Here is an 18,256-nt window from a genome sequence, read left to right as displayed (position 1 = left end):
TACCGTAACAAAAGTATTTTAGTTGTAACAGAGTTCGATAAAATTCTTTTCCATCCTAAGGCAGTTACTGTAATACAAATTACATCACGTCAGCATTTAGAAATACAATTACTATTAAATGACAGTGAAAACTAAACAGTTTAAAAACATCAACTATATTTCAACATCGTTGATTGCTATTAAGGATAATCTGGAAATGCAGTGTTCGGTCTGCTTTCTAGCACGAAAGGAAAATCGCCAACATTCCTTTATTTATGCACGTAAACAGTAAAAATCTGAAGCAAAAATAAATACTGTACAACTCAACTGAGACGGTACAGCTTTTTGCATAAGACAAAATTTACGAATAACAATCAACGCCCATGCCAAGATGGTAATTTGAGATTCAGCTACAGATCCATATTTGCCATACATGCTCCTCCTACAAGTCAATCAACTACGAAACGAAACTGTATAAGGTGCAGGCAAGTTAAAGAAATCCGTTGACAATATTAGGTTAATGGGTGGAAACTGGTACAGTCGACTGCGTGAAGCATAAGGTGGTGACCGATTCAGCCGGTCAGACGCTACGCTGGTTAGTTAATCTAAAGGCGCAGCCCCACCCAGGAAATAATGATTTAATCGGAGTGTTCCCGCAGTTTGTTACGTACATTCTCTGCCATTTTAATTGCTATATTATTTAATGTTAAATTTAATGGTGTTTCAAAGGAGAACGGAAGTAGGAACTGTTTTCTTCAGATTTTTCTGCAGATAAGGTGTAATTACATTACTGGCACGGAGGCTTTAGAAAATCAAAAACGATTCGGATAACCTCCGTTCCAGTAATGTAGTTATGCCGCGTGCAATCCTTTTGAAAATTAAGAAACTTCGACTGTAGAAATTTCTTGTAATCCCATTTCTTATTCAAAAGAAATTTATTTTGATCTCAAGTGCGGTGAAATTTCCACTGACTAATTTTAAACAGTAGAGGCAGTTGCTTGGATTTGAGGTAAAGTGAAGCGAAAAGTTGAAGAGTTTGCATGTCAGAGATTTAATGTTGTGAATTACGGGGTTGGATAAATTTTGGGGATCTGTCACAGCCGTTAAGGTACTGTGGCGACCCTTGATCCTGTTCTATTGTATCATGGCTTTGGCTGTGTGAACTCTCCTAGATTAACTAAATCCAGTCTCAGACTGCCATATAATTTGGGAAAGTACAGTAAACGATTGGTCTGAGCAAATAATCAGAGATGATATTGTTTTTCATTTGATGTCTGATCCTAGATAGTCGCTGATTGTGGACTGATATCGTAGTTCTTTATGCAGCCTAAGTGACCTTGGCGACTTATCATGAATGATGGCTTATTGCGCTACCTAGAGACGTTCCAGATGATGGCTCATTGTGCTATAATAATAATAATAATAATAATAATAATAATAATTTATTTATCCCTATTTTATGTTACACTTTTTTGGGAGATAACAGCAAAAAGGGAGGGAGAACACATAAGCCAATGGCTTTTTAGGGGGTGTTCCCTTAAAAAATTATGAATATACAAATATACAATTGAAAAATGTACAGTTCTGAAATTATACAGGTAATGTTCAACAGGAAAGACATAAATAAATTGGAGTTTTTGTACATTTCTTTACAGAAGACTTCAAAAAGAATCACTACTTATAACATCATTGTGAACATTTTTACAATTAAGTGAGGAGAGAAAAGGAAAATGATGAGATACATGCACAGAAATTTACAAACTATTTGCCAACTGCTTCCTTTAACATTTGTACATTAATTCCATGTTGATGTTTTTAAAATCCAGGAGTTGAGTGGAAGGTAATTTGAATCAGACATCCCTGGTGATGTGTTCAATTAGTAGTTTCTTGAATTGATTTAGTGAAGTGACATTTTTGATTTTTGCAGGAAGTTTGTTCCAGGTTTTAGCACCTCTGTATTTTATACTTTTCTGAAAAGCGGAATCTTCAGGTTGGCTTCATTTCTTAGATTCTATGATATTTCTTGTTCGTCTGTGGTTATGAAAAAGGATCTGAAGAGAGGGGGAAAGTTTACAATGCTGTCTTCATAGCATTGTAAACAAGGATCGCCTCGGCTTTCTGCAATAGTTGGTAGATGCTTAGGAGTCTCACTTCCTTGTATCTCGAACTAACCGATGCGTTCCAGGGAAGGCCCAAAATTGAACGAACGCATGGATTGAGAATGGAGTTGATTCTCGCAAGGTTTTATTGGCTGGTGGTACCCCATGAGATGATTCCATAGGTGAGGTGCGGCTGAATTAAAGAAAAAAGAAAAGAAAGGAAAAGTGGCTACCTAGTGACACATTCCAGATGGTGCCTCCTCGCGCCACATAGTGACTCATTTCAGATTGTGGCCCATTAGAATGGGCCACAATCTGAAATGTGGCGTCTTAGAATGGCGTTTGATTTCAGGTAGTTAAATCCAGATGATGGCTCACTGTGTCGCCATAACAACTTATCCTGGATGGTTCATTGGTGACTGATCCTGAACTAGGGTGGTAACTCTTTGTGTTGTCTTAGTAGTGATTTGTACGATAATGGCGGGGTGCCAAACATTGGCTGGTGCTGTCTAATCACAATAAATGTAATCTAATGTAGCAATTTCTTATATGCTTTGGATCTGGTATTCAGTTAGGTGGTCTCAGGTAGGGGTGTAATTAATTGTCCTCCATAATTTTTCATCCAGCATCAAATTATAGGCAAATTATATTTCATCCACCATCAAATTATAGGCAAGTAGGTCTACGCACCTTATCTTCGAAAGCTTTACACATAAAGTGACTGAAAACTGAATTACAGCCTCCCAGTCAATTATTCCATATAAATAATTAACTTCATTATATTTATAATAAAGTGTGTGCAGTAACTGTCAACTGCAAATCGAAAATATCTCTCAACGTGATAAAGTTTCTTAAGCCGAACATGAAGGGACGTTTAAGTCGAGCACCTCGATCCATTACTTGTCATTTTTGGCCGCAGTTGAGTCTTTTCACAGATGTGTTCTGGGCGTTCTTTCATTCGCTAAAGAGTCGAATGTTGTTGTTGTTTGTTGTTTTGTTATTTGGTTTCTAGGAGTATTAGCAACTAAGGCCCTATTGCTCCGGGATATGCGGTGGTCATTCCCTGACCTTTCCGCATCCTTCGTATTTGGTGGTGACGGGTTTGAACCCCGGTCTAATCAAGAAGCGTGTGCAACGCACTGCTGCTCCTTCCCACCTGGCTACGGAGGCGCCAAGAGTCGAATGACACTAGGTTTTTAACATCCGACAGGTAGGCATCCTGCTATAGCACTTGCCAAACGCTTACAGCAATCTACCTCACAGGAAGTTTGTGAAATCCTGTTTGTTTGCCACTGCCAGTAAAATGAACTAGGCATTAGTCGAATTACACAGTTTTATAGTGCTTTCTGCATACATCACACAGCATGTGAATTCTACGATGTACATATTTTTTGCATAGATTGTTGCATATAGTCCAAACCTCCATGGTGCTAATAAAGTTGGCAGGCAGTGTATAAAATAATATTAAGGTGGCATACTACAGGAAAAGTAAACCTCGATTTAAAGGGCAGAAATGTTATGAAAAAACTGCTACAATATGAAATAAAAAAGTATTAAAAACATAAAACAGAAGTTAGATGCTTTAACACAAGTTACCTCAATGGTCATAAAAGAGAACCAAAATACTTCATAGAGTACGGTTCTTCTATCTGGTTATCTTATACCATACTTCTAAGCGAAAGCAAGGGGCGAATTCTCAATAGCTGTGAGTTAAATTTGCTTTATTGTTAAAATTTTTTTACAGGTGGTAACTAACATCATACCAAGGCAATCAAGTCAAAGGGACGAAAAGCCTCGATAATTAGACTCTGTACTTTAAATTGAGATCATTTAAAGCGAGCGTTTATTAATTGCATTAATTGAATAATGAGATGACCCTAACTATTAACTTAAGTGGACTCCGGGTATGTTTATAAGAGCTCTTAGAAATTCCTGAAATCTAAGACTGGATTGGCAAGTGATGAGACCACTATACTCTAGTGGAGGTTCTGAAAATGAAACAAGCTTTGGAATTATTATTTTTTTCTGAATATTAATGGCATTTTACTTAACGAGAAATTTGGGTATATGTGCTAGACGAACACAAAATTTCAATGAACTGCACCCTCCAAGTTGTTTAAGGCACTGTTTTCCATTATAATGTAAAATTAGAATGGCTAAACAAATCAGTCGATAATTCCTGTTAAAACTGGCTTTCCCGCGACTACGCCATATCATTTTGGCGGTGATTGCTCCATTTCTCAGATATATTCGTTCACTTTGCTAACTCTATAGCTTTGTTTAATAATAATTAAGCATTTCAGAATTTTTAACAAATTTCGGAAATGTCTAATCATTCGTAAATAAATATATCCTATAATAAATGTATCCTATCGAAAATTATACAATCTGTATTTCAAAACTATTTGCTACTAATATGCACGATATTTTGCACCCATACTTACCGTTTTGCCAAATGAAAACATTATTTTGAATCCAATTTTCGGCAATACTGGTACTGTTAACTAAAATATCATATAAGCGAATCTTTCTAATTGCATCTACTTCTTCATGAGTCAATACTCTGGAAAATAGAACGGAACAAATATTAATTAGGCATAATTATCACAATAACTACAAAAAAGTACCAACAAAAAATCTTGTTCTAGTATACTATACAGTAATCATATGTACAGTAAGTAGAGAAAAGTGGCCGCTACTAGTGCGGACAAGAAATTGCGCTCCCGGATAACTCAAGCACTGTCTTTATATTTTTCATTCATATACTTTTCACTTTCCTGCAATTGATATTTTCCACACTCTGGGCGATTAGTTTATACGAGGGCAGAAGTGTCTATTCCGATCCTAATTTCTTACTTAATCTCGCCTCCTTTTAGCTAAACTGCTATACCATTGCTTACGACCACAGCACGCACACAAAATGAGTATATATATATATATATATATATATAAGTAATACTACCATGCTCTGTCTTTGCGGCATGACGCAAGATAGGCCAGTAGACGGTCAATAACAACAACCACATGTATACAGAAAAAAATATAAGTAACATACATATTTTTTTTATTTCTTTTTAACTTGTAACTTTTATATATATGTATCATGCAAGACTTTCCCGTTTACGAATCAGTGCTGTAATCCATTAAGGATACCATTCCTATCGAGATGGTCCTAACCACAGACTCCATAATCTTTGCCACCAGTGAAATCAAACTAACTGGTCTCTATTTGCCTATTACGTCTTTCGTGCCTCCTTTGTGTACTAGGGAAACAGTAGCGCTTCTCTAGTACTGGGAATCGTCCCTGAGTCTAATGATGATCTTATTAACTTTCCCAACCGTATAATACTCTCACATGAAGCCTATTTTAGTATAACAGGAATTATATCGTCCATTTCTGGAGCCTCATCTTCTTTCTTTCAACTTTAACAGTTTTTTTCCACATACTCTTCTCGGAAGATTGATATCTCACTTAATTTACAGCATTATGACTCCTTGTCACTGGTCCGTCGCCTTTCAACGGCAAAGACTGTTGCAAAGTACCTATTCCACTCTTCCACTATTATTATTATTATTATTATTATTATTATTATTATTATTATTATCTGTTTATTTCCATAAGGAAACCACCCCGGGACGGCAAAGTGCCAGGAGGGTGCTAAGTACATATCAGGATACGAGATGTGCAGTGGTACGTGCACATCTCGTATCCTGATAGTACGTGCAGTGGGTTACATATACTGAACACGTAGTCTCGTCCCGAAATATTATATACACATTCTACGTTTAATATATACGGTATTTACACATTAATGATTCTGTACATACATTATACAACTCATATATTTACAATTCACTAATAATTCCATCTATAACTTACATATTTACATAACTGTTACAGAAGGTATATTTTTCCAGTCAACAAATTATTATTGTTCCTAAAGCAGAAGGCTTCACTTTTCTTCACAATTCTTTGGTACTTTGCAGCCGATTCATATTTCGGTAAGTCTGTACGAATCCTGGAAGATCTCTTTCCGGTATGTTGCATCCTCACACAGTTTTTCGGCATCTATGTGCAGAGAGTTAAATATTTTCGCAGCATTTGATGGGAAGAATCTTTGTAGGTTACTAAGATTGTTCAGGACTGAACGCAGTGGATTATTTAGTTCTCCGCAACGTCTAGCAGTGGCACGCGGTTTAACTAGAATATTATCCAGGACTGGAGCATCTACTCTGCCTGTGAGCATTTGTGCGAGAGTGTGTATGTTCCTGTTAATTGTCCGCTGCATCCAGGGTGTGATGTTAAGGTTTGAGTAGAGAATGGCCCTTGAGATAGTAAAAGGGTGGCCAGCAACTCTGTTAAGCCATCGCAAGAACCAGTACTCGATCCCAAGGACGGACTTATAATGTGAATCTGGAGCTGAAGACCAGATTTGCGAGGCATACATTGCAATTGGCAGGACACACATTAAAATGTACTTGGTCGCTAGTTGAGGATCCCTAATTCCTACCAGTTCCTGTCTAGTAGCCCATAAAGCGGCGAATATTTTTGTCTTCATATGGGCGAAGTGTTGAGTAAAGGTGAGTCTGTCATCCCACTTAAGACCCAGGTCCAGGTGAGAGTGCACTTTTTCCACACTAGACCCGTTCAGAGAGATCGAGATGTTATTTTTATTCTGCTTGTAAGTTATGATGGGGCATCGTTTGCTTGCCTGTGCGGTGCCAGGGGTTTCCCACAAACACGCAAAGTGTCACTGTAAGGAAGCATTACTGCTGGCCTTTCTATGATTCTTCCATTTCGATCACGTAAGAGCCTATCTGATATGCTCTCTTCTTTTTTGTATTCATAACAGTGGTGATTAGTTAGATAGCTGGCGGGGCATCGTTTACTTGCCTGTGCGGTGCCAGGGGTTTCCCACAAACACGCAAAGTGTCACTGTAAGGAAGCATTAACACTGTTGAGATAATCGGTATTCAGCTTTCACTTGTCTTACGTTATTAGTGGTTTTGCTACTAATACACTTAATACTCATTTATACGAAGTTGATTTTGCATTAACAACTCCTACCTCATCCTCAGGTGGCCACCGTTTGTTCGTAATACACCCTTGGCATGGAATTCACAAGGTGTTTCAGAGAATTGTGGTAGTGCTACCCATGCGTGATGGCCGCATATTGTCAGGTGGGTGGTCGTAACATAGAATATCCTTTTCCAGTAATCCCAAACATGCTCAATTTGGCTGAGACTGGATGATTTGGGCGGCCATGGGAAGACAGAGAATTCATTTTTACATTCCTGACACCAGTCACCATCCCGCCGGACCTTGTGGCATGCAGCGTTGTCTTCTAAATGGGCGCCGCAGTTGTCATATACAGCGTATCATGTTGTTGTTGTTATTGTAGGGTTTTTGGAACATTTGTGACTAAGGCCATATTGCTCCTTGTAGTTTGTTGATTGCGTGTGTTCTGAGGTCGATTTTCTGTTTTGTTGAACGAAAAAAAACCCAAGTTTCCGAGAGAAAACCACGCTACCTTCGCCTGAGACCGACTAACTCAGCCACGTTGTGAAAAAAGGCAGTAAAAATTCCTCACGTGTGTGGGGAGGATGGTGTTTATACGAGGGCAGCGCATCATGAAGACACGGCAGTCTTCATGATACATTGTTATTATTTAGGTGTGTACTGGGTCGGTGACGAGAGAAAGGTAGGCATTCCTATCAAGCCGTTGATTAGTGGTGATTAGAGAACCCAGCACATATCACGAAAGCAATTCCCAAACCGTAACCACCGCCTCCAGCCTGCTGAACATAAGAAGAAGAAGAAATCTTTATTGTATACAAAATGCATATGCCGTACACAATACCCTTCACGGCTAGAAGCCAGGGGTTTACAGTAAAGGTTAACACAAGGTAAAAGTCTAATATAAAGGTTACAAAGGCTAATATAAAGGTTACAAAGGCTAATACACTGCAATAAACAAGGAACGTAAATACACAACAGCATGTTATCATGCTAATTTATCCTCCAGGGAGCAGTCCTCTTACAGTGTTGGAGTCATCTGAGCAGGCGCAGAAAGTTGGAGCAATGTAGTGAGGGATCCATGGGAATGATGGACAGGTCCTTGGGAGCAGGTTCTAATGCCCTGTGACATGGTCCTGAGAAGGAAGTCGATGGAGTAAGTTCTGCCTGTATTTTTTATCCACTGCGAACTTGTAGAGGTCGCCATCCAAGGAGTATACGTACTGCAGCATTTGCACGGGTATGAAGCGATCGGATAACTTTAACCGGTTTGGGGTGGCCTGGAGGACTGGATTGGCCCGAAGGCTTGGGACCGGGATCCTCCAACCGCAGTTGGCCCAGAAGTCTGGGTGCGAAATAATGCCAACCATCATTTTTACAGAAAAGACGAGCCTTCCCTCATGGATAATGGCAGGAAGACGTCTGATGTTTAGAGATGCTGCCATCTGGGTGGTCCTTCGTGCAGAGGGAAGTCGGAATTTCCATATGGCCCACTTCAATAGCCAAAATTCGCCCGCAAAAATCCGTCTTAGATGCGTTGCGGCAGTTGAGGTCCAGACTTCTGCTCCATAAAGAATGACCGGATAGACACACGTCTTAATATACCTGCACCCAACGGCCTGGTCATGGACATGCATAAGTTGTTGCTTAAGCATCCACCGGAGTCGACAGAATTTTTTTTGCAGGTGGTCTATGTGTGGTATAAAGGAGAGCTTCTGGTCAAAAATAACGCCCAGGTCGGTGTGTTGCTGCACAGCAGAAATCGCGGATCCTCTTATATTGGGTTGCACCATCGTTGGGTTCCGTTTGAGCGAGAAAGTGAGCTGTTTCGACTTCTCAGGATTGATGTGAAGGCCGAAACCGGAGAGGAAGGCCTCGAGGTTCTGGATTTTATGTTCGATTACTACATTTGTGTAGTCAGCAGTGTCTCCGGGGTTGATAACAGTGAACAGCTTTATATCATCGGCGAAAGTGATAATATCAGTTCGGCCCGTCACGAAAGGCAGAAGAACGGCTGAGAACAAAATACCAGAGAGGACCCCACCTTGTGGGACTCCAGTTGTAATATTTCTGGTGTAGCGTCGATTGGCATCGCGAACAATAATCGTCCTATTCTCAAGCATTGACTGAATGAACCAGAGCACGTCTCCGCCAATGAAGTAATACTCACGTAATAGCCTTATCAACGCGTGAACGGATACGGAATCAAATGCTGCCTGGACGTCGATATAAGTAACGGTGATTTCCGAACCGTGCTCAAATGCTTCGAGGATCGTGGTAGTGGTACCGACTAGATTTGTAGCGGTGGATCTTGACCGGGTGGCATAGTGGATCTGCGGTGGCTGATGTGGCATTATTTGTTTGGTTAACGTTTTCAGAAGAGATTTCTCAAATACCTTTAGTAGGCTTGATGCAGAAGAAATAGGACGGAAGTGACTGGGCTGAGAAGCAGAACGTATTTTTGGCAGCGGTCTTACTAGATAGACATGCCACATAGGAGGGAAGAATTTTTGATGAAGGATTTTGTTGAATAATGACAGAATGGGATCAACAATAAATGTACTCAGGCATTTCAACATAAACTGAGGAAACATCTACAGTTCATCCCGGTGCCATGGCCTCGTGTTCCTTCCTCCAAATGTGGATATGCCCATCAGAATAATAGAGTTGGAAATAGGATTCATCACTCCAGGCAAGATTTACACATGTCAATGGTCCAGTGTTGGTGCTGACGTATCCGTGTAAGGCACAATGTCTTGTGTCTCACAGCGAGCATGGGTACCTGTGATGCCGTCGACTCTCATTGTAGAGTCGACCGCATCACAGAGTTTTAGGCGCATCAACGCAGGCCTTATTGCACCGAATATATATAAAATGAGTGTATTTATGGTTCATTTGTCTGTTAGTCGGAATAAAAACCATGCTATACTCGCCCGAGACCAACTAACTCAGCCAAGTTGTGAAAAAGTATCCCACGGACGGCCTCCGTAGCCGAGTGGGCAGGAGCGGGAGTGCAGTAGCACACGCTCTTTGAGTAGACCGGGGTTCAAGCCCCTGACTGCTGAATACGGTCGATCTGCCAACCCGCACTGGACCAGCGTGGCAGATTATGGTCCATTTCCCTCAGCATGAATTGTTGGGGAGGCTTCCACCCTGCAGTGGGTTGATAATGGCTGCACTTTACTTTTTTTTTTTATCCCACGGACATAGGCTTGTATAGGCTTTCGCGGATATTACATTTTCTATACTCGCCGGCCTCCTCACACCGTGTGGAAAAGACCTGAGTTCGAATCTCGTCTTTTGGAGGGAATGAATGAGTGAAATAGGAAGGTTTTTTTTTTTTTTTGGCTGATGCTGAATAAGTTTGCTTTCTTGCATCATATGCCTCTACTAATGCTAATAAAAATTCCTCACGAAGCAACGACGGGATTCGAACTCAGGTCTTTTCCACTTTACGTGTGGGTGGAAAAGAAATGCAATAGAAATGTGGAAAAGAAACGACTTCAGAAATGTAATATCCACGAAAGCCTATACGAGCTAATGTCCAGCGAACAGGCCATGTAGATATTGATCTTGCTATCCCTGCGTTGTACTGGGTGTCTGCGTAGGTAGAACAGTGAAATAATCACTAAGCTTCCCACAATGGGTAGAAAAAACCTGGGTTCCAATCGTGTTAATGACGCAAGGAACTTTTATGGATTTTTTTCATTCCGTGGCTGAATTAGTCGGTTTCAGGCGTAGATTGCAAGGGTCTCCCCCCCTCTCCCGGAAACTCGGTTTTTCGCTCAGAAAAACAGGCAAATTCAGAAAACAAACGCAATTCGCCAACATAATACACTTGGGTAGATGAAGCGATATTCTGGGTGGCCCTAGCAAATTATATACACTATATATTAAGTTGTATTGGGTGGTTAGCTGGGGCACTGTGCTGCGGCGCTACTTTGTTACGAGACGAGACATACGACGATCGTTGTGGTGGTAGGGTTTTGGGAACATCAGCGACTAAGGCCATATTGCTCCGTGTATATTGTCTGTAAATTGCGTGTGTTCTGAGGTCGATTTTCTGTTTGCTGGACGAAAAACCCGGTTTTCCAGGGAAAAAACCATGCTGTCCTCGACTGAGATCGACTAACTCAGCCACGTTGTAAAAAAAAAATTCTCCCGTCTTTTTCCACCCAGTGTGAGTAGGAATGCGACCTACCAACTGTGCGCGCATTATAGCCTCAGCTGCTGATGCGCCAATAAAACTCATACCAACTGTGCTACCCAAGAGTGCCTCACTGCGGTTGTGGACCATGCGTGGCTGCTCCACGTGTGACATTTGGCGGGAAGTTCAACGGCTGCTGAGCCAGTCACGGTAGAGTTGTAACACCACGAAACGGAAGCACTTAACCGAGTTGGCTAAGATATTGCTGAGATACTGACACCTGCACGTCTTTTTTCCCCACAATCATTCCACGTTCGAAGTGAAAAGATCTCGACGCCGACCTATTCTTCCTCGCAAACACTCAAATACGGATTGCCACGTGTGCAGACTAGAGCCTTATATCAGCCGTTCTCGACTTGGAGCCTTATAAAGAGCCATATACCATTTCATTCCTACATGAAATGGTATATGGCTCTTTATATGGCTCTTAATGCAAAGATACCCCAGTGTAAATCAGTATCTCATTATAGTCTGCAACTGTCCCGCGTTTTTTTTTTTTTTTTTCATTTTACTCAGTTAAAACCTTAAACTTCTCTTGTATGGTGTATATATCAAAGGTTACAAAACCTGCGGAGAAAAAAAAAAAACTGTTGTGTGTCCCAGTACCATGGTCCAATACTCGAGTGCTGCAAAATGCAAAGAGCTAACCTTTGCTAATCCGCTTCCACACTATACTAACGCCTCATGACCCTAGTTGTTCTGGCACAAAAACACACTAAACCCATTTTCCATAGAAGAGTCTTGAGAATTGGATGATGAATCTGGTGAATAGGATAACTGGAGTTTACACTTAAAAAGCCTCTCAAGTAAAGTGCCATGTTTCGCTAATCAGAACTGATTTAGCGAGGGACTAGGGTCTAATGAAAACCAATGCAGAGCTCCTGATATCTCAGATTCAAGTCTAATCTATTAGATCCTAGTTGCAAACCCCCCCTACATACTGAAAACGAAAGACATGCTAACTCATGCAAATTTTTACATTGTTGCAGAATCTAGTATTTAGTATTTTCATTTGATCAGCATTTATGAAGAAATTGGTAAAGTCACAATCCAGAAGAGGGAGGTATTTTTATTGACGGTTGCGTTACCCCGTTGATATAAATAGGCATATACACCAACTGATTCTTGATGCTTGCTCTGTTCACATTAAAAACTATCTTATTTTCGGGCCACCAGGAGAATCATCTCATCTGCCCATGTGTATCATGTCCATAAATTGCGTGTATTCTCTAGTCGATTTGTCTGTTTTGTTGGACGAAAAACCCGAGTTTCGGAGGGGGGGGGGGGGAAACCTTGCTGTCTACGCCTGAGACCGACTAACGCAGCCACTAAATGAAAGGAGCATATCCTGCGTCATTGATGTGATTCGAATTGGGACTTTTCCAGCCGGTGGGGGAAAGAAGGCGATTCTGTCCATTATGCTACCCGCAAGACTCAGTTCATATTATAGAAGAATATGGAAATACGATACATTTGTTAGGGAATATCAAGTGTGACCAGTATAAATGGGATTCTGTGGTAACTTCGACATGCTGGAGGTTCTTTATGAGTTTTCAAGGTGATTTCATAAATTCTCTTGTTTTCTCCACAGCACTGTTTTCTCTCTCTGAACAGCAAAATAGTATACGAGCACTACAAGATGAGAACTCTGGCAGAATGAGTTGTAGCCAGGCATACACAATATAGTAAACAATTCCTTGGTTCCATGACACAAAATCTAGTTCCAATACTTCATATCAAACTGGGACTGGTCAAACAATTTGATAAAGCACTGGATCCTCAAGGTAATACTTCCAAACATACAGAGTCTTCCTCAAGGTGACACCTTCAAGTATGTACAGTCTATTTTTCCAAAACTGTCTGATGAAAAAGTGATAGATGGCATATTTAGAGGCCCACAAATTGAACAAGCTTTGGCTTTATAATAACTGGAAGACAACATGACTGATGCCGAGCAAAATGCTTCGCAGTTGTGTCACTTTTTTAGTGAATGGTTTTCTTGGAAACTTGGTAAGAGCAAAAATTACATAGAACTAGTTGACAAGTTGATAGAAAATTATGTAAAAATGGGATGCAAATGTGTTAATCAAACACCGATACTTGTACTCTCACCTGGAGTAGGGGGTACAGAGAAAGGTGGGATGAAGCTGTTATATTCTTGGTGGTTCGGGTGACCGCACTGATTACAAAAGGCAAGGACGTTCAAATGTACATTTATAAAGAAATTTTTTTTTTATTAAATCGAGGAGGTTTGTTTTCTTTATTTTACGTAACCCTATATATTAATCTTATTTTTCTCAGTAGATCATCATGACATTTGTTTCTAAATAAATATTGCACACTTCGTGCCAACTGTATCTCCACAGACCATACAAATCGGTCTCATAGGGATTGGGGTTTGAGAATGAGTATATTAATAACCCTATATATTAATCTTATTTTTTCCCAGTGGATTTTCATGAAATTTGTTTCTGAATAAATATTGCGCAGATCGTGGTGACTGTATCTTCATAGAACACATAACTCATTCTCAAAGTGAAGTGTGGTTTGTGGTGTCTTCAGGAACTTCTTATGTTCCTGGGTTAGGGGAAAAACCTTTTTTCTACTTATTCTTTCAAGAAATGAACTTTGTCCATAATTATTTTTAATTGTTCAGAATTTTGTAATAATTCTGTATTACTATTACAGTATTTTAAATTGTTAATATGAGACCTGTTGATATGGAATGTTGTTTTCCTGAAACAACGTTGCTATCTAAATAAAATTTTAATGACAAAACTGAATTGTATGGATTTGGGAGAAACGTGTCGGAAACTCTTTCATGTGTATTTCGCATAGTTTTTGATGCACTGGCTACCATAATGTGACAGCTTCAATGGAAATCTAGTTATTGTTTTTGAAGTGGGGTTTTATTGGTGCAAGGGCTACTATGGCCAAATCGCACCGTTAATCTACTTCATAAATTTGCTTTGTATTATGTCTGCAAGTGCGTTTACTGGCGGATTTCATGATGTGCAGGCTGTGAAAACTTGGAATTATTCGTGAGGGAAAATAGTACTCCCTCCCCTTGAGATTGGCTAATTACAGCCCCCAGCTGACATCCTCTATAGCACCCTAGTCCGCACGATACATCACCGCGTGCCACTCGTGTGGTATGGTCTAGGTTCGATATCTGTCAACGAAGAGAGGAATTTCTGAAGTCCTCTTCATTCGAGGCTGTAGTTAGCCGATCTCAGGCGGAGGATGTAGTAGTACGAGTTTTACTCGTATAATCCTTATTGTATAATACAGTATATGGAAAAATATACAATACAATAAAAATACACAATGTATCCACCGTGGCGAGCTGCCAGGGGCTTGACATTAAAACAGTGAAAATAGCATTAAGGGGAATTAGATGAAGAGGTCAATAAAATTTAAAACTAGGATAAAATACGATGAAATATTGACTAGGAAAAGGATTAGGAGGAAAGGTTAGAAAAGCTATTATAAAATTATAAAAATTCTGTACACAAACAAGATACAGTATATAATGTTCAAGAAAAATGAGTAAGGTTTATCAGCTGTACTCATTTAAACAGAATCAATACACTTACAGTTAAGAGCATATGCTTGTGGGTCGGTAACACCAATGTAATAAAAATATAAAATAACCGTTTGTATTTTTTTTTTTTGCTAACTGAAAATACTTAGCAGTCCGTTTTAAATGTATTACTGTAATATATTTGTCAACACATTTTTGCACTATTTACTAAAGATGGTAATGACTTGGAATGAAAACACAGATATATTATCAAAGCAACACTTACCCATTTTCAATGTTTTCAAACCAAAATCTGTCAGAATCTCGAAGTCTTTCAAACTGTTCTTTGATTATTTTACGAAAGAGAGGACCGGGTCTTCCATCAAGTTCTGTTTCTAACATTCCGCCTACATATAAGTCGATGTTATCCAAGTTCCGACCGTACTGCTGCTCAAGAGCTTCAAATAGCTGCAATTACAAATACCGATAATAGGTTCTTGCACAACACTATTTATTTTTATTACTATTATCATCATCTATATAAAACGTCGGGTTCCCTTCCTCGAACATGTTCTCCATTTTATTGACAATTAGGATGCATCGTGCTATTAGAAATAAATATCAGTGAGTTATAAGTGGCCAATTATAATATACTCGAACTTAAAAAAGCTCATAAGCTTAGAGAAAGTAGGAAGTGCCGGGAAAGATTAATTTTCCCATACACTTTGTTTTACTACTTCCTCTTTTGAAATCTGTTGCATTAATCTGATTGGGAGAGATACTAAATCATGCATTGCGTATATACAGATACTCATGCAGAAAAAAAGCTGGCTGATTGCAAAGGCCCAATTACAATTAGCCAGTTTTTTTTTTCTGAATGAGGTTTAAAACTCCATACCATCCTAAAAAGTACCACATTTAGGAAGCACAATTTCTGTACTCTTTAAATTTAAACTTGATCTACTATGAAACTGATAAAGTGATAGTTGATTACTGCACTATACTAAACAGTGCTGGTTTTGAGTAAGTATGTGATTTATGGAATAACCAGACAACAGAAAATGACTAATAGGGATGTAACTTCGTTCTTAAATCATGTCATTACCCACCAAATTAAACCATCACATCAGATTCTACATCCTCAAGAGTACTTTCTCTGCCCATTACACCAAACTTATAATTATATTGGTTGAATGATCGAAGTAGCTGCTTGTCGGTTAGGGAACGTTCTGCCGTGAAGAGCAACGATAATGATGGATGCGACATTGATTTCAATGTTCAGTTCTGAAACCTAGCGTCAGTCCACCCAACTGAAGCACAATGAGTCACCGCCGCCCAAAAGTTCTGTGTTACTGTAAGTGCAGAGTACATAGTTGGTTTCTTCTGGGATATTGAACAAATACTCCTTATTCGGGGGTGATCATTTAATTCGCGGACTGCTGCAAGATCTCATCTTAATTGTCATCATCTGAATCTTCTATGGATTTCTCCTTCTCGAAATACTCTCCCTTGAACTTCACACACTTTTGCCATCATCGCACCCACGCATTAAATGCATTTTTCGAAAGCCTGCGAAGTGCTTCTGTTGTGGCTTTGCGAGCATCATTGTGTCGGACGCGAAACGCTTACCTTTCAGAGCTTTCTTCAGACGTGGAAACAAGAAGAAATCACACAGGGCTAAGAACGGTGAATAAAGAGGATGTGGCAGAACCTCGGAACCTATGGCAGTAATCACTGCCTGCACAATATTAACTGTATGGGGCCTGGCATCTTGATGAAGAAACCAATTCACACCCGAAAGCTCGGTCGCACCAGAATATGGCCGTCCTTCCAAGACTCATTACCATACGCTTCATTCATCTCTTTAACTGTTTCCGATGCATTTAAGCCCCGTCTGACACAATAATGAATCACATATCGCTGTTCAATCTATAAGTATGACATGATACTTGCTTCAAAACGATCGTCAGTGACACGCGGCTATTGAGCAGGCTCTGTGTGGCATGCGCGCACACAGAGCCTGCTCAGTAGCGATCAGGGAGAGCGCCTCTAGTGGCAGTTATGGAAAGTTCGCGAGATAAACAAAATCTTGCACGAGTCCGCGAATTAAATGATCACCCCCTCGAACATTATGTTCCTAAGAGCACTTACAGTGACAGGAATCTCGTATGAAGAGATTCTGAAGAAAGTGTTTCTTTCAGCATTTCAAAAGAAACATCCATACTGTTTAAATTACATTCGATTCCATCACAACACTGCTCCGCCCCATTGTAATGCTAAGGGTGCAATTAAAAAAAAAAAAAAAAAAAAAAACAGATCGCACAACCTCCATACTCCCCTGACCGTGCACCTAGCCACTTTTGGTTGTTTAAAAAGATGAAGGCGGCTCTTCGTGCAGACCTTTTCCTAGCCGAACAAGCAGCTGCTTCGCCATTCACTAGTAGGCTAAGCACACTTCCAAATTCGCAGTGGCATTCACTGCTTGGCAGAAAACGTGTGAAGAATCCTTCTAGAAGATTATGTTGAAAAATGACTACAATTTCATTTCTGTATTTTATGAGAAATACATTTAGAGACCTTATACCTTGAACACGCCTCGTATTACCCATTTTGAACTTGAAGAATGATAATAATTTATAATTAAAACTTGTCGACAAAGAGCTAAATAACTGCTCCTCAATAAAGTCTATGAATTGGAAAAATTTATTATCGAAAATAAATATTGTATTATTATTATTATTATTATTATTTATTTTACTTTGATCGAAAATTTGGGAATTCTGCGACAAAGAGAAGAATTGCAGAATATTCTCAGAAATGAGAATATTTTTAAGAACGTTCTCGAGAATTATCCATTAAGTAGTTAATGAATGGAATTGCACACACTTTAAAGAATAGTTGCGGCGAAGATGCTCAGAGACACATTCCAGAACAAGCACCGCCAAAATATTTAAATTGTATTTCAATTTATTTTCAATTTGGAACTACGCTCCAGGAAACTGTTTAATTTGGCATATTATCTTGAACACCATAAACGATATCGTTTATGTTACTCCGGTGTGTTTGGCCAAATACAATTTTCATGTAAGTGAAACACGGATTTTTATCATAAAGGTAAGTTTTTCATTATCAAAAGCGTCTCGGTCACGGTCTCGCCTATGTGTAGTACCACTAGGCTACACATATAAGAGAAATGGCGTGGAGTATGTGGCCACAAACACTAAATCAGTTGCTTATAACTCCGGTATATTTACATTCCAGGACGACTTCAGATTATCTAGAGAGCTACGTTGTCTAAAAAAAGAGAATGTTATTCTGACATCCAGTATGCATCATGGCGATTGATATTCAATAGGAGGGGGGAAAAATCATCACATTCTTATAATTCTAAATAAAAGGAGGAGGGTGGTTAGCATATTGGACGGGTCATC

The 18,256-nt window shown here is 39.6% G+C and overlaps 1 protein-coding gene across 1 annotated transcript in view; it reads right to left on the bottom strand.

The window, feature by feature from the left end:
- The window catches only part of LOC150091061 (dual oxidase-like), a 299,603-nt gene that overhangs the window by 115,581 nt on the left and 165,766 nt on the right, over window positions 1–18,256 (bottom strand). Inside the window, exons 11-12 of the mRNA XM_090381506.1 lie at window positions 15,112–15,293; window positions 4,523–4,641 (exon numbers count right to left, since the gene is read on the bottom strand). Coding sequence (XP_090237632.1) covers window positions 4,523–4,641; window positions 15,112–15,293 — 301 coding nt within the window. The remainder of the gene's footprint in view (window positions 1–4,522; window positions 4,642–15,111; window positions 15,294–18,256) is intronic.

The sequence above is a fragment of the Mastigoproctus giganteus genome, chromosome 1 (genome assembly GCF_048544385.1).
Source record: "Mastigoproctus giganteus isolate SK-2022 chromosome 1, ASM4854438v1, whole genome shotgun sequence".
In the NCBI taxonomy this organism is placed as follows: domain Eukaryota; kingdom Metazoa; phylum Arthropoda; class Arachnida; order Uropygi; family Thelyphonidae; genus Mastigoproctus; species Mastigoproctus giganteus.
This window is presented reverse-complemented; position numbering and strand designations above follow the sequence as displayed.